The 16,622-nt window shown below is 45.6% G+C and overlaps 1 protein-coding gene across 4 annotated transcripts in view; it reads left to right on the top strand.

The window, feature by feature from the left end:
- Positions 1-16,622, top strand: part of LOC105023524 (vacuolar protein sorting-associated protein 13B) — a 366,155-nt gene that overhangs the window by 319,355 nt on the left and 30,178 nt on the right. For all 4 annotated transcript variants that reach the window (XM_029113576.2, XM_029113574.2, XM_029113577.2 and 1 more), the window contains exon 45: positions 1,975-2,136. In XM_029113576.2, the coding sequence (XP_028969409.2) occupies positions 1,975-2,136 (162 nt within the window). The remainder of the gene's footprint in view (positions 1-1,974; positions 2,137-16,622) is intronic.

Consider the following 16,622-nt stretch of genomic DNA (forward strand, 5'->3'; position numbering starts at 1 on the left):
TCACATAAGTAAGGGGAAAAATCTGAGGCAAGTACCTGTTGACGAATTCATAAAGATAGATAAAGGCAAGGACTATGTTTGAAAATGTCTGCAGTGGAATAAAACAGTAACTTTTCCCTTGAGTTCTAATCGGGTGCGACATCAGAACTTAACAAAGGAAACAAACTGCCCCCAAATTCTGCCTTCAGCTGGCTGGTTGTGTTGATTGTCCACTAACTGAGCAGTAGAATGTGTCCACATGAGGGCTACGACAAAACCAATCGGACAATAGCGGATCACTGGTCTGAGTTAAGGTTGTTTTCATGCCTGTATCATGTAGCCTAATGAATACTCTCTGTTAGCAGATACCATCAAAAGAGGGCTTAGCATGGCATCTTAAATATGGGTGGAGGTTTATAAATCTGGGTGTCCCGTTGAAGGAACCTCAGCTTGCATTCCTCTATTAAATGGGAATGGATTTGAACTCTGCTCACAGCTGTCCCGTCAGCCTGAAAGACTGTCTCTGTCCTCGAGGTTTAATGGTGCAAACTTTCCCATGCGTTTTCAACAGCAACAACAGAACGTGCTTGGCAGAGGAACGCCGAGCTTTTTACTGCCAGTCTGTTTAACCGTCACTCTGCTTCTCTCTACAGTAATGTGACGTGGGGTCTGTTGAGGTTGGAGGAGTTAGTGAGAAGCTCACGCACGCACGCACACACACACACACACACACCAGGGACCCCTTCACGTCTGCCAGTGTGTTAAAAGGCTGCTCAGAAGGGGTGTGGTAATCGATCCATAAACCCCGCCCGGACCTGAGCAGCGGTTAGATGTGTTTGGAAACGGCCAGGGTGATTCACAGGCCGCGGTTGTTGAGCCCTGTTTTGGAATTGCGTGCTCTTGAACTTTTAGTGTGTTAGCGGAGCTCCCTCCAAACGCCAGGGTTTTTCAATAGCAGGAGGATGATGTGTAGCGCATTACCATGCGAGGTGACGTGATGGGTCAGAGATACAGTGTTGTCCATCAGCTACAGCTGTATTACCAGGCCTTCTTTGGTACATTGGTTTGTTTGACTGGATGACTGGCTGACTAAATGGCCTGCTTGCTGGCTGAATGGCTGACTGGCAGGCAGACTAACTGACTGTATGACCTGCTGGCTGGTTAACTGGTTGGCACAGGATTTAGATTACTATGTTAGTGCTTGGAATAGAAACTTTTTTTATATAGACCTGACCAAGGCCATTGATGTGGCTGAACAACTTGTCTTCTTCAGTTTTGGGAAATATTACCTTCTGTTCACCAAGCCTTTTAAGCCTTTATCTGTTCATAAAATGTAGAACATTTTGAAAATGTAGCCTCTTTTTTTTGTGTGTTTTACATTATAGGGATACCATTTTAGCTTTAGGACTTTTCACTGTATCACTGTAAAGGTGGGATGGACCTCTGGTTGTAAGAAAAGTGCAGATTAAAACCAAAGCATACAGCTAAAACCACTTTTAATGTGTATGCCCTGCAAAAGTAGAATGAGCAAACAAAAATTGCTCAGGTGTTTAAATGAATCTGATGCATTGCTGGAAGTTTGGTCTGAGGACAAAGGCCTGCCCACAACCTCAAAATATGACGTCTGGCCACATCTACTTGTCATTTATATATGATATCTGGCCACATCTAGGGGTCATCTATAAATTACATCAGGCCAAATCTAGGGGTCATCTATAAATGACATCAGGCCAAATCTAGGGGTCATCTATAAATGACATCAGGCCACATCTAAGGGGTCATCTATAAATGACGTCTGGCCACATCTAAGGGGTCATCTATAAATTACGTCTGGCCACATCTAAGGGGTCATCTATAAATGACGTCTGGCCACATCTAGAGGTCATTTATAGAGGACGCACATGGACACACATTCAAGAATGCGCACACACTGAATGTGTGTTTCCTTGCTAACCCCTCGATCACCCTCTCCCCCCCCCCCCCTCCTGTGTCTAGAATGGCGATGCGGGCGCAGAGGAGTTGGTGTTTAGCCACTATGTGATCTGTAATGACACCCACGAGACGCTGCGCTTCGGCCAGGTGGATACGGACGAGAACGTTTTGCTGGCTTCCCTACACAGTCACCAGTACAGTTGGAGGAGCCACAAGTCTCCACAGGTACACACACACACACACTCTGTTCATACACTCTGGCCACACGCACACAGGGGATTGACTAATCCAATGCTGGTTCTACTTAGAGGTTGATAGGCCTTATCAGCAAGTCTTTTCCGTGCCTAGCCCTCTGTTTCTCTTGTTCTCTCTGTTTCTCTTGTTCTCTCTCTCTCTGTCTCTCTTGTTCTCTCTGTCTCTCTCGTTCTCTCCGCCTCTTTCGTTCTCTCTGTCTCTCTCCTTCTGTCTCTCTCAGCCTGCTGTCAAGGTTGTGTCCCTGTCTCTCCCCAGTATGCTGTGACACCACACTAACAGCATGCTTAAAGAAGATTGATTACATTTAACCCTAGGTGGTTTATGGGTTGAGCTACATGGTGATCTAAAATCAGTTTGGAAGCACGTTCTTTCTCTCTCTTTTCTGTTACCTCTACCTCTCTCTGTCTCACACACACACACACACACAGATACACATGCATTGTGTGAGCGCTGGTTGTGTTCTACTGAGCAGTGTGAGAAAGTCCTGCCTGAGAAAAGACATGGCCATAATTGCTCCAGTAAGTCAGGAAGTCAAGTCTTATTAATCATCAATCACACTTAATCTGTGCTCGTACCTCTCCCTCTCGCTCTCACACACACACACACACACACACACACACACACCTCTTACCTCACTCGAAGCAGAGCTGTAGTCTGGCATATCAACAGGGTGACCGCAACCTCTCTCCTCACCACTGAGTGAAATGTACTGAGGCCCTGCACGTCTGCCCCCCACGCACGCACGCACGCACACACGCACTTACACACTGCCTATCACTGATGCATTGTTGAAATGTTCTGAATCTGGGGAGAAAATAACCGCTATGCCATCATTGCTGAAATATGCCATTCCCATCGATGTCTCCCTGGTTTAAGATTAGGGTCTACTCAAGACAAACGCTCTGATACTACATGATTAGCACCAGGATAGTTTAGTTCCAAGAAGCAAAGTTGCTGAATCGTAAACTGCAGAGAGGAACTGAACTGTGCACTAATACCTGGCTTGCCAACTCCTCCAGAGTTAGTTGGCTCAAATTACAGCGGACAATAAATAGTGTGGACTCTGATAAGACAATTTCATATCCTACACGGAACAAAATTATAAATGCAACACATGTACACAAAAGGCCTGTTTCTCTCAAATATTGTTCACAAATCTGTCTAAATCTGTGTTAGTGAGCACTTCTCCTTTGCCGAGATAATCCATCCACCTCACAGGTGTGGCATATCAAGATGCTGACTAGACAGCATGATTATTGCACAGGTGTGACCTTTTATTGTGGCCATCCTAAGGCACACCTGTGCAATAATCATGCTGTCTAATCAGCATCTTGATATGCCACACCTGTGAGGTGGATGGATTATCTCTGCAAAAGAGAAGTGCTCGCTAACACAAATTTAGACAGATCTGTGAACAATATTTGAGAGAAATAGACCTTTTGTGTACGTAGAGAAAGTCTTAGATCTTTGAGTTCAGCTCATGATAAATGAGGGCAAAAACAAAAGTGTTTTGTTTATAATTTTGTTCAGAGTAGTTACTCTTCCTCCTCTTCCTCAATCAATCAATCAATCAAATGTATTTATAAAGCCGTTTTTACAACAGCAGTTGTCACAGAGTGCTTTTACAGAGACATCCGGCCTGGGTTTAGGGTGAGGGTGAGTGAATTTCAACTACTACTTTGACATGGTCTACCTGGAAGCAAAAGCAAGATCTTTGCAACAGAAAGTTGTCTTTTGGGTGTATGTTTTTGCCGGACCGCGTAAGCGGAGCCGGCCAAGAAGAGCGAATGTCTCTTAATGACTGAGTGACTGACTGACTGACTGACTAGCCCTTGTTAAATAGTGTAGTGTTTAGAGAAGCGGACTTGCAAACTATAGGTCCTGAGTTCGTATCTCCTCACAGGCGAAGCGAAGTACGCAATATGAATTATTCCGTATAGATGAAAACTTTGCTGGCTAATGACTACATTATAGTAAGCCTGAAATAAAACAGTTTAGGGTTAGAGTGTGACTGTTTCAGGTCTATGCATGCGTCTTGGGTCAGGATAGACAAACACATTTGCTGGCTACAGTAGTTACGTTACTGTGAGCCTTAACTAAAACTGTATATGGTTATATTGCAACTATTTCTGGCGTGGAAAAGTTTCTTTTCAGTCTCGCTAGCGATTGCATGAGCACCGGAGGAAGCAGCTTAGACCTCTCTCGCGCGGGTTCTCTCCAGGCTAGCTATCGAACCAACACTTATGTCTGTGAGCTTGCATTTGTGAGACCCAATTCAACAGAGCAATGCAGTTTGACATGGTTCATTCATATGCACGAATAAGAATTGGACAGCAATGGATATTTTTCCAAATGGGGAACCGTTTGTATTTTGAAAGGAGGAAATGCTTTACTCGCGTGCGAGCGGCATTTCTCAAAAGGAGTCATAATTGGTAACTGTTATATTGGGCTGAATTTTGACAGTTGAAAGACAACCTTGGCAATGTTAGAAACATGTAAATATGTAGTTTCTGGTCTTTGACTGTAAAATCTTAAGCAGCAGGGTCAAACAAGCCTCATTCTTTCCCTAGTCTGAATTGCCTCTCTTGTCTCTGTCTTTTCCTGTCTCCCCGACTCTGTCCTTGCCTGTCTTCCTGACTCTGTCCTGTCTCTCTGATTCTGACCTGTCTCACTGAATCTGTCCTGTAGCAGCAAACTGATCTTCTTATTTAAATCTGTAGGCCACAATTGTTGGATAAAAATGCCGACAATTTTCATGGAATCCAATAATCACCCAGTGAAATCACCCAGTGAAATTTAGAAAGTACTTGACATCCTGATAACCCTGTTGCCCTGGTAACCTTGTTTCCCTGGTAACACAGCCCCCCCTCCATCTGTTTCCGCCCGGCCCTCCGGGTCATGGTTGGGCTTGTTGTCGTGTAGCCAGGCAGCCTAGCAGCCAAAAGGCTAAAAAACCTTGGAGCAGTGGAGCCTGACAGCCATGACCGGGAGGAGAGACCAACAGCTTAACGATGACCTCACGGCTGGAGTATGAGAATGTCTCTGCTGACCACTCCTCCTGGCTCCCTCTTATTGGATCAGGGACAGGCTGAAACTGAAACGCACACCGGGCCCTGACCCATTCCTCTGCTGTTCCCCTCAGGCATGAGCTGCTGGACATGGCGTGGGGGGGGGGGTTCTTTGAGGAAGGCCAGGCCAATACTGAGCCTTACTTTAGTTCTCTCTCTTTATATCAGGTTTACATACACAGTACCCAGGCTGGGCGAGGTTAGAAACACAGGACCCAGGCTGGGCGTGGTTAGAGACACAGGATCCAGGCATAGCAGTGTTATATATAAAGGATCCAGGCTAGGTAGGGTTAGATATACAGGATCCACTCTAGGCAGGGTTAGAGACACAGGATCCAGGCTAGGCAGGGTTAGAGACACAGGATCCTGGCTAGGCAGGGTTAGAGACACAGGATCCAGGCTAGGCAGGGTTAGAGACACAGGATCCAGGATGGCCGAGGTTAGAGACACAGGATCCAGGCTAGGCAGTGTTAGATATACAGGATCCAGGCTAGGTAGGGTTGGATATACAGGATCCAGGCTAGGCAGGGTTAGAGACACAGGATCCAGGCTAGGCAGGGTGTCCGGGTAGTTAGACACACAGGATCCAGCCTCTCTACTGAACATGGTGTTGGCCAGAGTGATGTGAACCAGGTCCTAACAATGTGTTTTCTAATGAATGGACGTGTCTCCATTTACCGTAGGTGTCTCTTTTTGTTGACGTATCCCAGAGTGTCTGTCTCTGTGACAGGGTAACATCGAGACCTAGTGTTATGTTTAAAACTCACTGTTGTTTCAGCGAAACATGAATCCCGTTCTCTCTCGGCTCTCTGCTGTCCGTGACCATCAGTGTCAGAGGAAATATTAAAGAGGTGATTGAGGTAGTCACGTTCCGATACAGAGGTAGTCACGCTCCATCCACAGTGACGAGCTTAAAGAGAGGAATGTAATGTGGTCAGAGTGGGGCTGTGAGCAGAGCAGCACACCAGGGCACGGCTGGAGTGTACTCTAGAGGACAATATCATATGGTATAGTATAGGATCACATGGTATAGTATAGGATCACATGGTATGGTATTACATAGGATCATATAGTATAGTATAGGATCATATGGTATGGTATTACATAGGATCATTTCATATAGTATATGATAATATGGTATAGTATAGGATCACATGGTATGGTATTACATAGGATCATATCATATAGTATAGGATCATATGGTATAGTATAGGATCACATGGTATGGTATTACATAGGATCATATAGTATAGGATCATATGGTATGGTATTACATAGGATCATTTCATATAGTATATGATAATATGGTATAGTATAGGATCACATGGTATGGTATTACATAGGATCATATCATATAGTATAGGATCACATGGTATAGTATAGGATCACATGGTATGGTATTACATAGGATCATATAGTATAGTATAGGATCATATGGTATGGTATTACATAGGATCATTTCATATAGTATATGATAATATGGTATAGTATAGGATCACATGGTATGGTATTACATAGGATCATATCATATAGTATAGGATCATATGGTATAGTATAGGATCACATGGTAGGGTATTACATAGGATCATATCATATAGTATAGGATCATATGGAATAGTATAGGATCACATGGTATGGTATTACATAGGATCATATAGTATAGGATCATATGGTATAGTATAGGATCACATGGTATGGTATTACATAGGATCATATCATATAGTATAGGATCATATGGAATAGTATAGGATCACATGGTATGGTATTACATAGGATCATATCATATAGTATAGGATCATATGGAATATTATAGGATCACATGGTATGGTATTACATAGGATCATATTATATAGTATAGGATCATATGGTATAGTATAGGATCACATGGTATGGTATTACATAGGATCATATCATATAGTATAGGATCATGTGGTATGTTATTACATAGGATCTTATCATATAGCATAGGATCACATGGTGTGGTATAGGATCATATGGTATGGTATAGCATCACTGAATTCTGGAATTATATCGTGTGATATAGTATAGGATCGTATTGTGTGGTATAGTATAGGATCGTATTGTGTGGTAAAGTTTATTATCATATTGTATGGTCTAGTATTGGATCATATCATATGGTATGGGATCCCATTGTATGGCATAGTATAGGGTCATAACGTCTAGTGCTGTTTAGTATCATATCGTATGGTGTATTTTAGCATGATTTATTGTAATAAAGGATCATATCATCTGATAAAGTATATTATAGTAATGAATGACATATGTTAATTTACAATATAGGATCATACTGTATATTATAAATTGTTTGGTTCAAATCCTGAATGCTGGTTGGCTGAAATCTGGTATATTTAAGTGATAAGGCATGAGGGGGAGTGGTATATGGGCAGGTACCAACACAATTAAAGCAGTAACAAGTAATGTGACGTCATACCCAGGTATACAGTCTTATAATACCACGGCTATCAGCCAATCCGCATTCCAGTTCATAAGAGACTTTATACCGTGTGTATGAATGCAGTAACCTTTATAATGGCAGTAATGAATCTCTCCAGATATGACACATTGCAGACAACCTGTACACCAAACCCCCTGATTTCCTATTGTCCATGTCTGGGTTTAGCCTAGTCTGCTCGGGTCTATCTCAGCTCCTAGTCTCCCAGTCCAGACCCAAAATATCTTCCCACTGTTCACCGCTGTGACCCCCTCAACAATGTTCCGTTCAGCTCTGGTTGCCTGGGAGACAGACCACACCCTGCTAATTCTGCGTGAGTGTTTGTCACAGGGAGTTTGTGGGGCTGTTCTTGAATATCCAGCATGTTAAAACGGATGGAAATAGGAAGGTTTAGGAAGAGGAGAATGGAAAGCGTGGAGGGAGGAGCAGGAAAAAGGGAGGCATGGGGTAGGGGCAGGAGAAGGGACGGAGGACAAGAGGTGAGTTGTAACAACACCCAAGTTGCCTATAAAGCCCATTTAACCTACATACCACAAGATGCTGTGGTCTGAAGGACTTGTCAGGACTCTGCCGTGCGACAGTTTGGATTGCATATGCAACGAAGAATGTAGATGTACAAATGTGTTAAATGATGTTTTCGCATGTGACCGGTGACTGTTTTCTACACAGAGAAACATTCCAATGGTTGTAGGGCTTCTGACGGTCAAATTCATAATTGGTTGTCACACAAATAACTACTGATACCATAATGCACCGCAACAAGCCAATGGTGGTCCGGTTTAGTCTGGTTGGAACTACCTTGAGGATGAATGCGATTCAATGTTTGATTCTAGTAGAACTTAATTAATTTATTAAAATAATTAAACAAATCTTAACTTACAATGTCCCCACTGTGGTAATTCTATGGAATTCAAACTGAAATATTGAGTCATTATCCCCTTAAAATGCAGCAAAACTGGAAAGTGGTTCTAAGCATTATTAGACAATTTTTTCTAACTGTGTGCTTGTATGCTTGTATGCCTCCGAGAAAAGTACCCCTTGCCCCCATACTCCCCTCTCATCTCTCCCCCCATCCTATCCTCTCATTGCTCCCCCTCTTTTCTCCTTTTGTCTATCCCCTGATCCTCCCTTTTCATCCCTCCCACCCTCTCCTCTCGTCTCTCCCCCCACCCTCTCCTCTCATCTCTCCCTCCCTCCCACCCTCTCCTCTCGTCTCCCCCCTGACCCTCTCCTCTCCTCTCTCCCCTTCTCCGCTTGTCTCCCCCCTCCTCCGCTCGTCTCTCCCCCCCACCCTCTTTTCTCATCTCTCCCCCACCCTCTCCTCTTGTCTCCCCCCTGACCCTCCCCTCTCATCTCTCCCCCCATCCTATCCTCTCATTGCTCCCCCTCTTTTCTCCTTTTGTCTATCCCCTGATCCTCCCTTTTCATCCCTCCCACCCTCTCCTCTCGTCTCTCCCCCCACCCTCTCCTCTCATCTCTCCCTCCCACCCTCTCCTCTAGTCTCCCCCCTGACCCTCTCCTCTCCTCTCTCCCCCTCTCCGCTTGTCTCCCCCCTCCTCCGCTCGTCTCTCACCCCCACCCTCTTTTCTCATCTCCCCCCTGACCCTCTCCTCTCGTCTCTCCCCAGACCTTCCCCCATTGTCACCTCCCCCACCCATCTCTTCCATCCACCCTTCTCGTCTTCCTTTCTCCTCCTGTCTTTTCCTCCCCTCTTCTTCAGCCCTCAACATGTACTGAACGTGTTTATTATTTCACTGTTTCGGATGCCTTTGGGGCTGTTTTGGTTGCGTGTTATATTTGACGAGATGATGGCGTTGTTTATAGCCTGGTAATTCCCCTGGTTGTACAGTTTACCCCAAGGATGAGCCCCAACTGACACTGGCAGACCCATGTAATTACCATGATGACGCGGGCTAAACTGGGCCACTGCCCTGTGTTTGTTGTTCCATGTTAATCCCCCTGAACATGTCAGTGTGGGAGCAGTTACAGAAACACACTTTTATCTTGCTTCTTCCCGGGCTTTTTCCAAGGTCTGGGTTTAGAGGTGCCAGCAGTACGTGTGATTGGTCGGGGGTTCTTGACGCTCTCCTTCGGGGGCCCTCACATGATCCCGAACCCTGTTGTGGCCCTGAACTAACTCACCTGAATCAAATAGTCAAGTGCTTCATTATTATTAGTTGACAAGCTGAATCAGATGGGCTCGCTCTGGAATAGTTTAAATACGTGGAAAAGCTGTGGGGCCTTGAGGAGAGGTCTGACTCCAGGGGTGGATTTTCTCTCTGTAATAATTCTGCATTTGGCCAGTAGCTGCAAAGTACTTGTTTTTTACTGTGTTTGCCTAAGGCAAAGCACGACCCGAGAGTGTTCTTGCAATCCTGTTGTTGTTTAATTTCTTTCACTCACGCTGGAGCCTAAATGATAACAGCTATCAGTTGCGTGACAAGATGGTTTTGAAACCATTTGTTTGAGTTTTTAAATAACAATACTTTAAATAAGCTCCCAATGCATTCCAATGGGGAAAAGAGTATCATGGGCTTGAATGGGGACAAGACCAAAAATGTGTGACTTATCTCCTACATCATTAAACCAGTTACTCCAATTACTCCCCGACCAATGTTGTTCACAAAAGTTGCATCCATTCTGATCTTGATGCTCTGTTTGCTTTTGTAATGATAATAACAGTTAGCAAGTTAACATGGGTTTAAATGAGGCAGGTCTCTCCAGCCATTCAAGCTAACCCTGAACTAGTTTGTATAATTAGTGTAATTTAATCCTAAACAGTAACATTTAGGCTAGAGACCAAACCAACTCTGATTCACATGTTTAGGCAATCACAATTAGAAATGTGCTAAACTTCATTCATGATGACTGTATTAACTAGAATTGTATTTTTGAATATTTCAAACCAAACCAACTTTATTTCGAAAGCTTTGTCTTTCCCAGCTTCAGTTTTGTAAACAAGATGGCAAGCACACCACATTTCTGCCTGTGAATGTCTTTTCCAGGGTTCCCTTATGAACAGAACCAATAGCTGAAAGCTCCGGACATAGCTTTTGGCTGGGGTTTTTGACAGTATGTTTCTGTTAACCAATTGGGTTTATTGGCAGGCCCTACAACACTTCTCACTGTAAATACTTCAACACCTGTTGAACACCGCAGGCCAGCTCAGTTCATTAAGCACTTTATTAATGGAATGTTCCAGGCTGGCCGGCAGGACTGCCTGTGTGTGTGCGCGCGCAGTTGTGCGCGCGTGTGTGTGTGTGTGGTACGACTGTGAAAGTGAAAAGGGGTTCCATCCAAAGGTCTTCTCCACCTGTGAGACTGATGGACACCCCAGCACCCCTGCCCCCCAGCACCCCTGCCCCCCAGCACCCCTGCCCCCCAGCACCCCTGCCCCCCAGCACCCCTGCCCCCCAGCACCCCTGCCCCCCAGCACCCCCAGGCTGCCGGTGCTCTGCTACTTAGAGGAATAGTTTTGATGGGAGGGGAGGGGGTGATATAGGGGGAGGGAATGTAAACCCTGTGCAGCCTCACTTGTGTCGTTACAATAGTAGTTCAAGTTCATTTCAATAGTAGAAGTGTGGATTGGCACAGGGTCACCATAACCCCAACCTAGGAACAACAAAAAGTTAGCGTCACATGAAACACATTTAGTAGTCGTGTCTGTTACGGTTGAATGGTGGAATGAAGTTCTCTGTTCCTGGATAGCCACGCGGAACATTCCTGGAGAATTACAAAAAAAAGAAAATCCTGTATGTGTTCATAGTTTACAGTGAGACACAAATTTTTCTGTTCAGAGGAAGTTAAAACTGCTGACTTGACTGTGGTGTGTTGGTGTTAACTGTGGCCTGTTCCCTCATGTGATTCCTAAGGCAATGATCAACCCCATTTGTTTTGGTCAACGTTGAGGATCAGGTTCTCATTTTCCTGGTGAGATGATGCCTGTTTACGTACCTCCTCCACGTACGCCGTTGTTGGTTACCGGGCCTGCCACCACAGTGCCACTCGCAAACTGAACGATTGTTGTAGCCGTGCAGAGTCACTCGGTTGTGGGTGAATGAGGAGTCGAGCAGGAGGTCTGAGGACACCTGCTCTTAGTAGTCAGTAAGGAGGTGGGCCACTACATGAGGTCTGCCCGTCAGGAGGTCTGAGGACACCTGCTGTTAGTAGTCAGTAAGGAGGTGGGCCACTACATGAGGTCTGCCCGTCAGGAGGTCTGAGGACACCTGCTGTTAGTAGTCAGTAAGGAGGTGGGCCACTACATGAGGTCTGCCCGTCATGAGGTCTGCCCGTCAGGAGGTCTGAGGACACCTGGTTTTAGTAGTCAGTAAGGAGGTGGGCCACTACATGAGGTCTGCCCGTCAGGAGGTCTGAGGACACCTGCTGTTAGTAGTCAGTAAGGAGGTGGGCCACTACATGAGGTCTGCCCGTCAGGAGGTCTGAGGACACCTGCTGTTAGTAGTCAGTAAGGAGGTGGGCCACTACATGAGGTCTGCCCGTCAGGAGGTCTGAGGACACCTGCTGTTAGTAGTCAGTAAGGAGGTGGGCCACTACATGAGGTCTGCCCGTCAGGAGGTCTGAGGACACCTGCTGTTAGTAGTCAGTAAGGAGGTGGGCCACTACATGAGGTCTGCCCGTCAGGAGGTCCACACAGGTGTTCCTCTTTTCCAGGGTGTCCCTGGCTCGTTGAGTTTTATTGTTTTATTTGAAAAGTTTACCATCTTGCCTTATGATGCCGCAGGTTTATTTATTTTTATATAGTTGATAAACAAAATTCATTTTCCATTTTAACCCAGCCAGACAGCCAGTCAGACGTGGTCAGGCTGGAGGTGTCGGGGCGGCCGATACACAGCACTGACTCACATCTCCCTGTGGTTGGACTTACCGCTTACTGCTCTGCCTGCCTGCCTGCCTGCCTGCATGTCTGCCTGCCTGCCTGCATAGCTGCCTGCATGCCTGTCTGCCTGTACCCGCGTCACATCTACCACTGAGCCTCTCAGACAGGGAGTCTTTTGTCAGCATCCACTGCCTGCAGACGCTTGTAGCCCTCTGGCTTGGAAGCCAGCCGTATGGCATGTCTGGAATGCCGTTACGGTACAAATGTGGGACAATGGTTTTCAGAACCCGCAGGAACCCCATTGTCTCCCACACAACCAGTCCTGTCCCCGAAGTCTGCCTGTACTCGAAGGCTCCTGCCTGCAGCTCTTGTGAGCGTGTAAACGTGGACTTTGATGAATGGCCGTCTTGTCTTAGAGACTCAGACTGAGGACTGCACCAGACAGCTTCTAGAGGCTGAGTTCCTTACAGGAACCATGGAGGTCAACATTCATACTCTTTTGTTCTGTCTGTGTTTCTGTTGTCTGTATTTCTGCCGTCTGTCCGTGTCCTTCTGTACCAGTATTACATTACATTCTCACTTTCTTGTCCCTGTGTAAACTTGATGTCAATTAGCTAACTGGGTAGTCTAGTTGTCCCTGTGTAAACCTGTTTTTAATTTGCTCGGGGACTAGGCTTGTTTTTCTGTGTAAAACTGTATAAACTTGTTGTTAAGTATCTTGGTGGCTAGGCTAGTTGTACCTGTGTAAACCTGTTGTCAATTTGCTAGGTGGCTAGGCTAGTTGTGCCTGTGTAAACCTGTTGTCAATTTGCTAGGTGGCTAGGCTAACTCCGTGACCCCTAACCAACAGACAGACAGGCCACTGTTCCTCTGTCTCCTTCCTGAACAACAAAACACACTCTAGTTCCTAATGTTGGTATGGCTCTCATTTCCTTTGGCAGTCGGAGGACTACGGGAATGAATGGTAGTAATGGCTGACTGATCTGGTCTGCGGCTAGGTCTCCTGTTCCTTGGAAGAAACAACAGGACAGGAGGGGAGGAGACAATATGCAGTTTGTCATATAAATATTTTTCAGTGTGTAATTGTCTGTGCATGCGCACTTGTGATTTGTGCATGGCAGAGGTATGGCTGACAAAGGATAGTTAGTTTAGAGCCATCCATACTCTCTGACATTGATGTTCCTTAGCTAACAGCTATCAGATGTTGATTGGTCAATAGGTCACAATGTGGAGTCATACTCAGGACGTGAAGTCATTCTTCTGTCTTTATCAGGAAGTGAGGTATCAAATCATTGTTTATGTTATGGATTACATATAAGTTGTAAAGACAAGTAATTATATTTAAAAGGTGTGTGTGTCTGTCAGTCTGTGTATGTCTGTTGTCTGTCTTTCTGTCTGTGTATCTGTTTGTTTCCGAGGGTGTGTGTGTGTGTGTGTGTGTGGAGGAATGGGTCATTGTTTGTGTTGTGAGTAGAGTTATATCCAAGCATTATGTCTTCCAGGAAACATGATTGCAATGTATTTATGGGAATAAGGCGTTATGACAGAGCAGGCTAATAGACATTACATACTGCCCAGCGGGGGGTTGGATTGAGCTCTCACACACACACACTCTAATTGACTCACAGCAGGGTAATTTACAGCATGGTTTGTGCAGTGTCTGCACTCCGTCTGTGTCACAGCTATGTGTTTCAGTTCGCACTGTCTGGGTCTCCATAGAAACAACATGATCCGTGCATTCTGCCATACCTCAAAAACAGGAAATAGCTGCGTAAGCATGTGATAGGTGTGTTAATGATTTGTGACATGAGGTTTACCAGGGGGTGGGCTTCAGCACTCCTAGTGTATCATTCGTCTGGTTGCCGTGACCATGTGGTAACTATAGCCAGTGTTCTCATCCTCTCCTGGCGGCCATGTTGGCCTAACCTTAAAGGGTTTGAAATACAATCGTCATGCAGATGTTGCCATTATTTCTAATCCTGGAGCTGATTGTATGTTTCACTAATCCCAGCGTTCATGATATGTTTCACTTATTCCAGTGTTCACAGTGTTTCAATTATCCTAGCGTTTGAAAATATTTTTCACTAATCCCAGGGTTCACTGTAGGTTTCACTAATCCCGGAATTTACGCCATGTTTCACTAATCCTACCATTCACAATATGTTTCAGTAATCTCAGCATTCACAGTATGTTTCAGTAATCCGGAGGTTCACTGTAGGTTTCACTCTCATGGTGAATTGTGTCTTGGATCTTGTTTGTTCTAAACGCTGAAGGAATGCTTTACTTCTACTCTATGTATACTCCTACTCTCTTTAAACCGTCCCTTGTGGATCCCTGTATAAATGCAGACAGTAGTGTCGTCATTGGATCAGAGAAGCTCCTAAAAGGTCGTAGAGGTTATACTACTTTACCTCTAACCCTAATAATTCAGGGTACTTTCTAACCTGGGCCCTGCAGCAACGTTCTGGATGCCTCTAAACCAAGCGAACAGTTGCAACACTACACCGAAACACTAAACCAAAAACTAACACACAAACAATGCACCGGTCCACCTGACCATGACCCGCTGACCTGCGGAGTCCTGGGAGGTTATTTACCACAACATTACCGCCGTTTCCCGATGGCTCTTTCATACTCTATTGTTGTGGAAGATGAGTTGATGATTCATTCTGAGCTTGTGGTCCAATAAGGAACGTGGCTTTGAAGCTGGTCTTGCTTGGCTGAGTGTCTGACTTAACCCCCCCCCCAGGTTGAAAAGGACTCAGCTAAGTGGACATGTTGTACAGCCTGTCTGACATTGTCCCCCGCTTGCTCACTTTTCCCCCGGTCTCTGGAAGCACAAACCAGACTCTGGCGGCGTCCCGATCCCTATGTAGTACAAGTGCCGCCACGTTTAATGTGAGCTGTGGCGTTTTCCTCGGTGTCCAGATCTTTCTGTAAGCCGCCCGTGCTCAACGCTGAACTCAAACAGGAGTGTCAGCGGACATTTGAAGTCTGAAGCCAGGGAGACGATATTATGGCTGTTCCTCAGAGGTCACCGCTGTCCTCGGGCGTGATAACATGGACCAGGGGAGGGGGGGGCTGTTGGAATAACAAACACTCCCTTCACAGATGGGCCTGAGGTGCTCTCCTGATGTGTGTGCACGTGCACGTGCCCCCTCCTCCCCCTCCTCCCCCTAGGACCCCTCTCTTATGTTTACTCTACTTTGCCACTTCCCTGGGAGTTAGTCGTCCTACAACACCGCCTGTCTTGGGACCCTAGAAATGATGTCACTTCCACTTCGAACGCCACCTCAACTGAGCAAGGAGTGCAGAGATCTGGGTGAAACTGAATTGAGGCTTTGATTAGTGGTGTTATTGTAATGGGATCTGTGTTCAAAAGAGAAGCAGTGACAGGTTCAGAGATGGTGTGTGTGTTTGTCTGAGTGTGTGTGTGTGTGTGTGTGTGTGTCGTGGCCCTGACCAAATCCCTCTCAGACGCTACCTGACCTCACAGCTAATTTGTTTTTCTTTACAGATTGGGTAAATGTTCAGCACATTTAGGGAATGACCCAAGTGTAAATCTTCAAAACACTTTTCACTCTTTCCAACCTAGCTCCTTAGGGAAGCGGAGGCGAGTTCAACCCCCCTGTCTCCGTCTCTTACCTGTCAGATGCTCTTGGCTTTATTTTCTGTACCGCCGGCAGAATCCTCGACCCGTCAGGAGTGTTGACCGCGGTGAGAGGTCAGAAGTTTGTACCACGGAGGCCTGGAGGGGTTTGTGTTGTACTGTTCAGAGTTTTCTACATATCTGTAGTTCTAGCTCCTGTTTGGTGTTTGCTGAGTTCATGATCCGGCTGGTTGTTTGAAAAAGACGGCAACACGGCTGAGAAAAAGCTGTTTTAAATTACCTCACGGTTTTCCGGACATATTTGTAGGACATGTACCTTGAAGGTCTTTACACAGTCAAGCTGTAGTTACACAAAGGCATTCCGTAGCATATTAGTTGCAGAAATTAATTTCAATCATCGGTTAAATAAAGCTAGACTATAATCACCAGAGACCTTAAGAAAATGCTCTCGTGTCAGCAAAGCCTATC

The sequence above is a fragment of the Esox lucius genome, chromosome 16 (assembly GCF_011004845.1).
Source record: "Esox lucius isolate fEsoLuc1 chromosome 16, fEsoLuc1.pri, whole genome shotgun sequence".
Taxonomy (NCBI): Eukaryota; Metazoa; Chordata; class Actinopteri; order Esociformes; family Esocidae; genus Esox; species Esox lucius.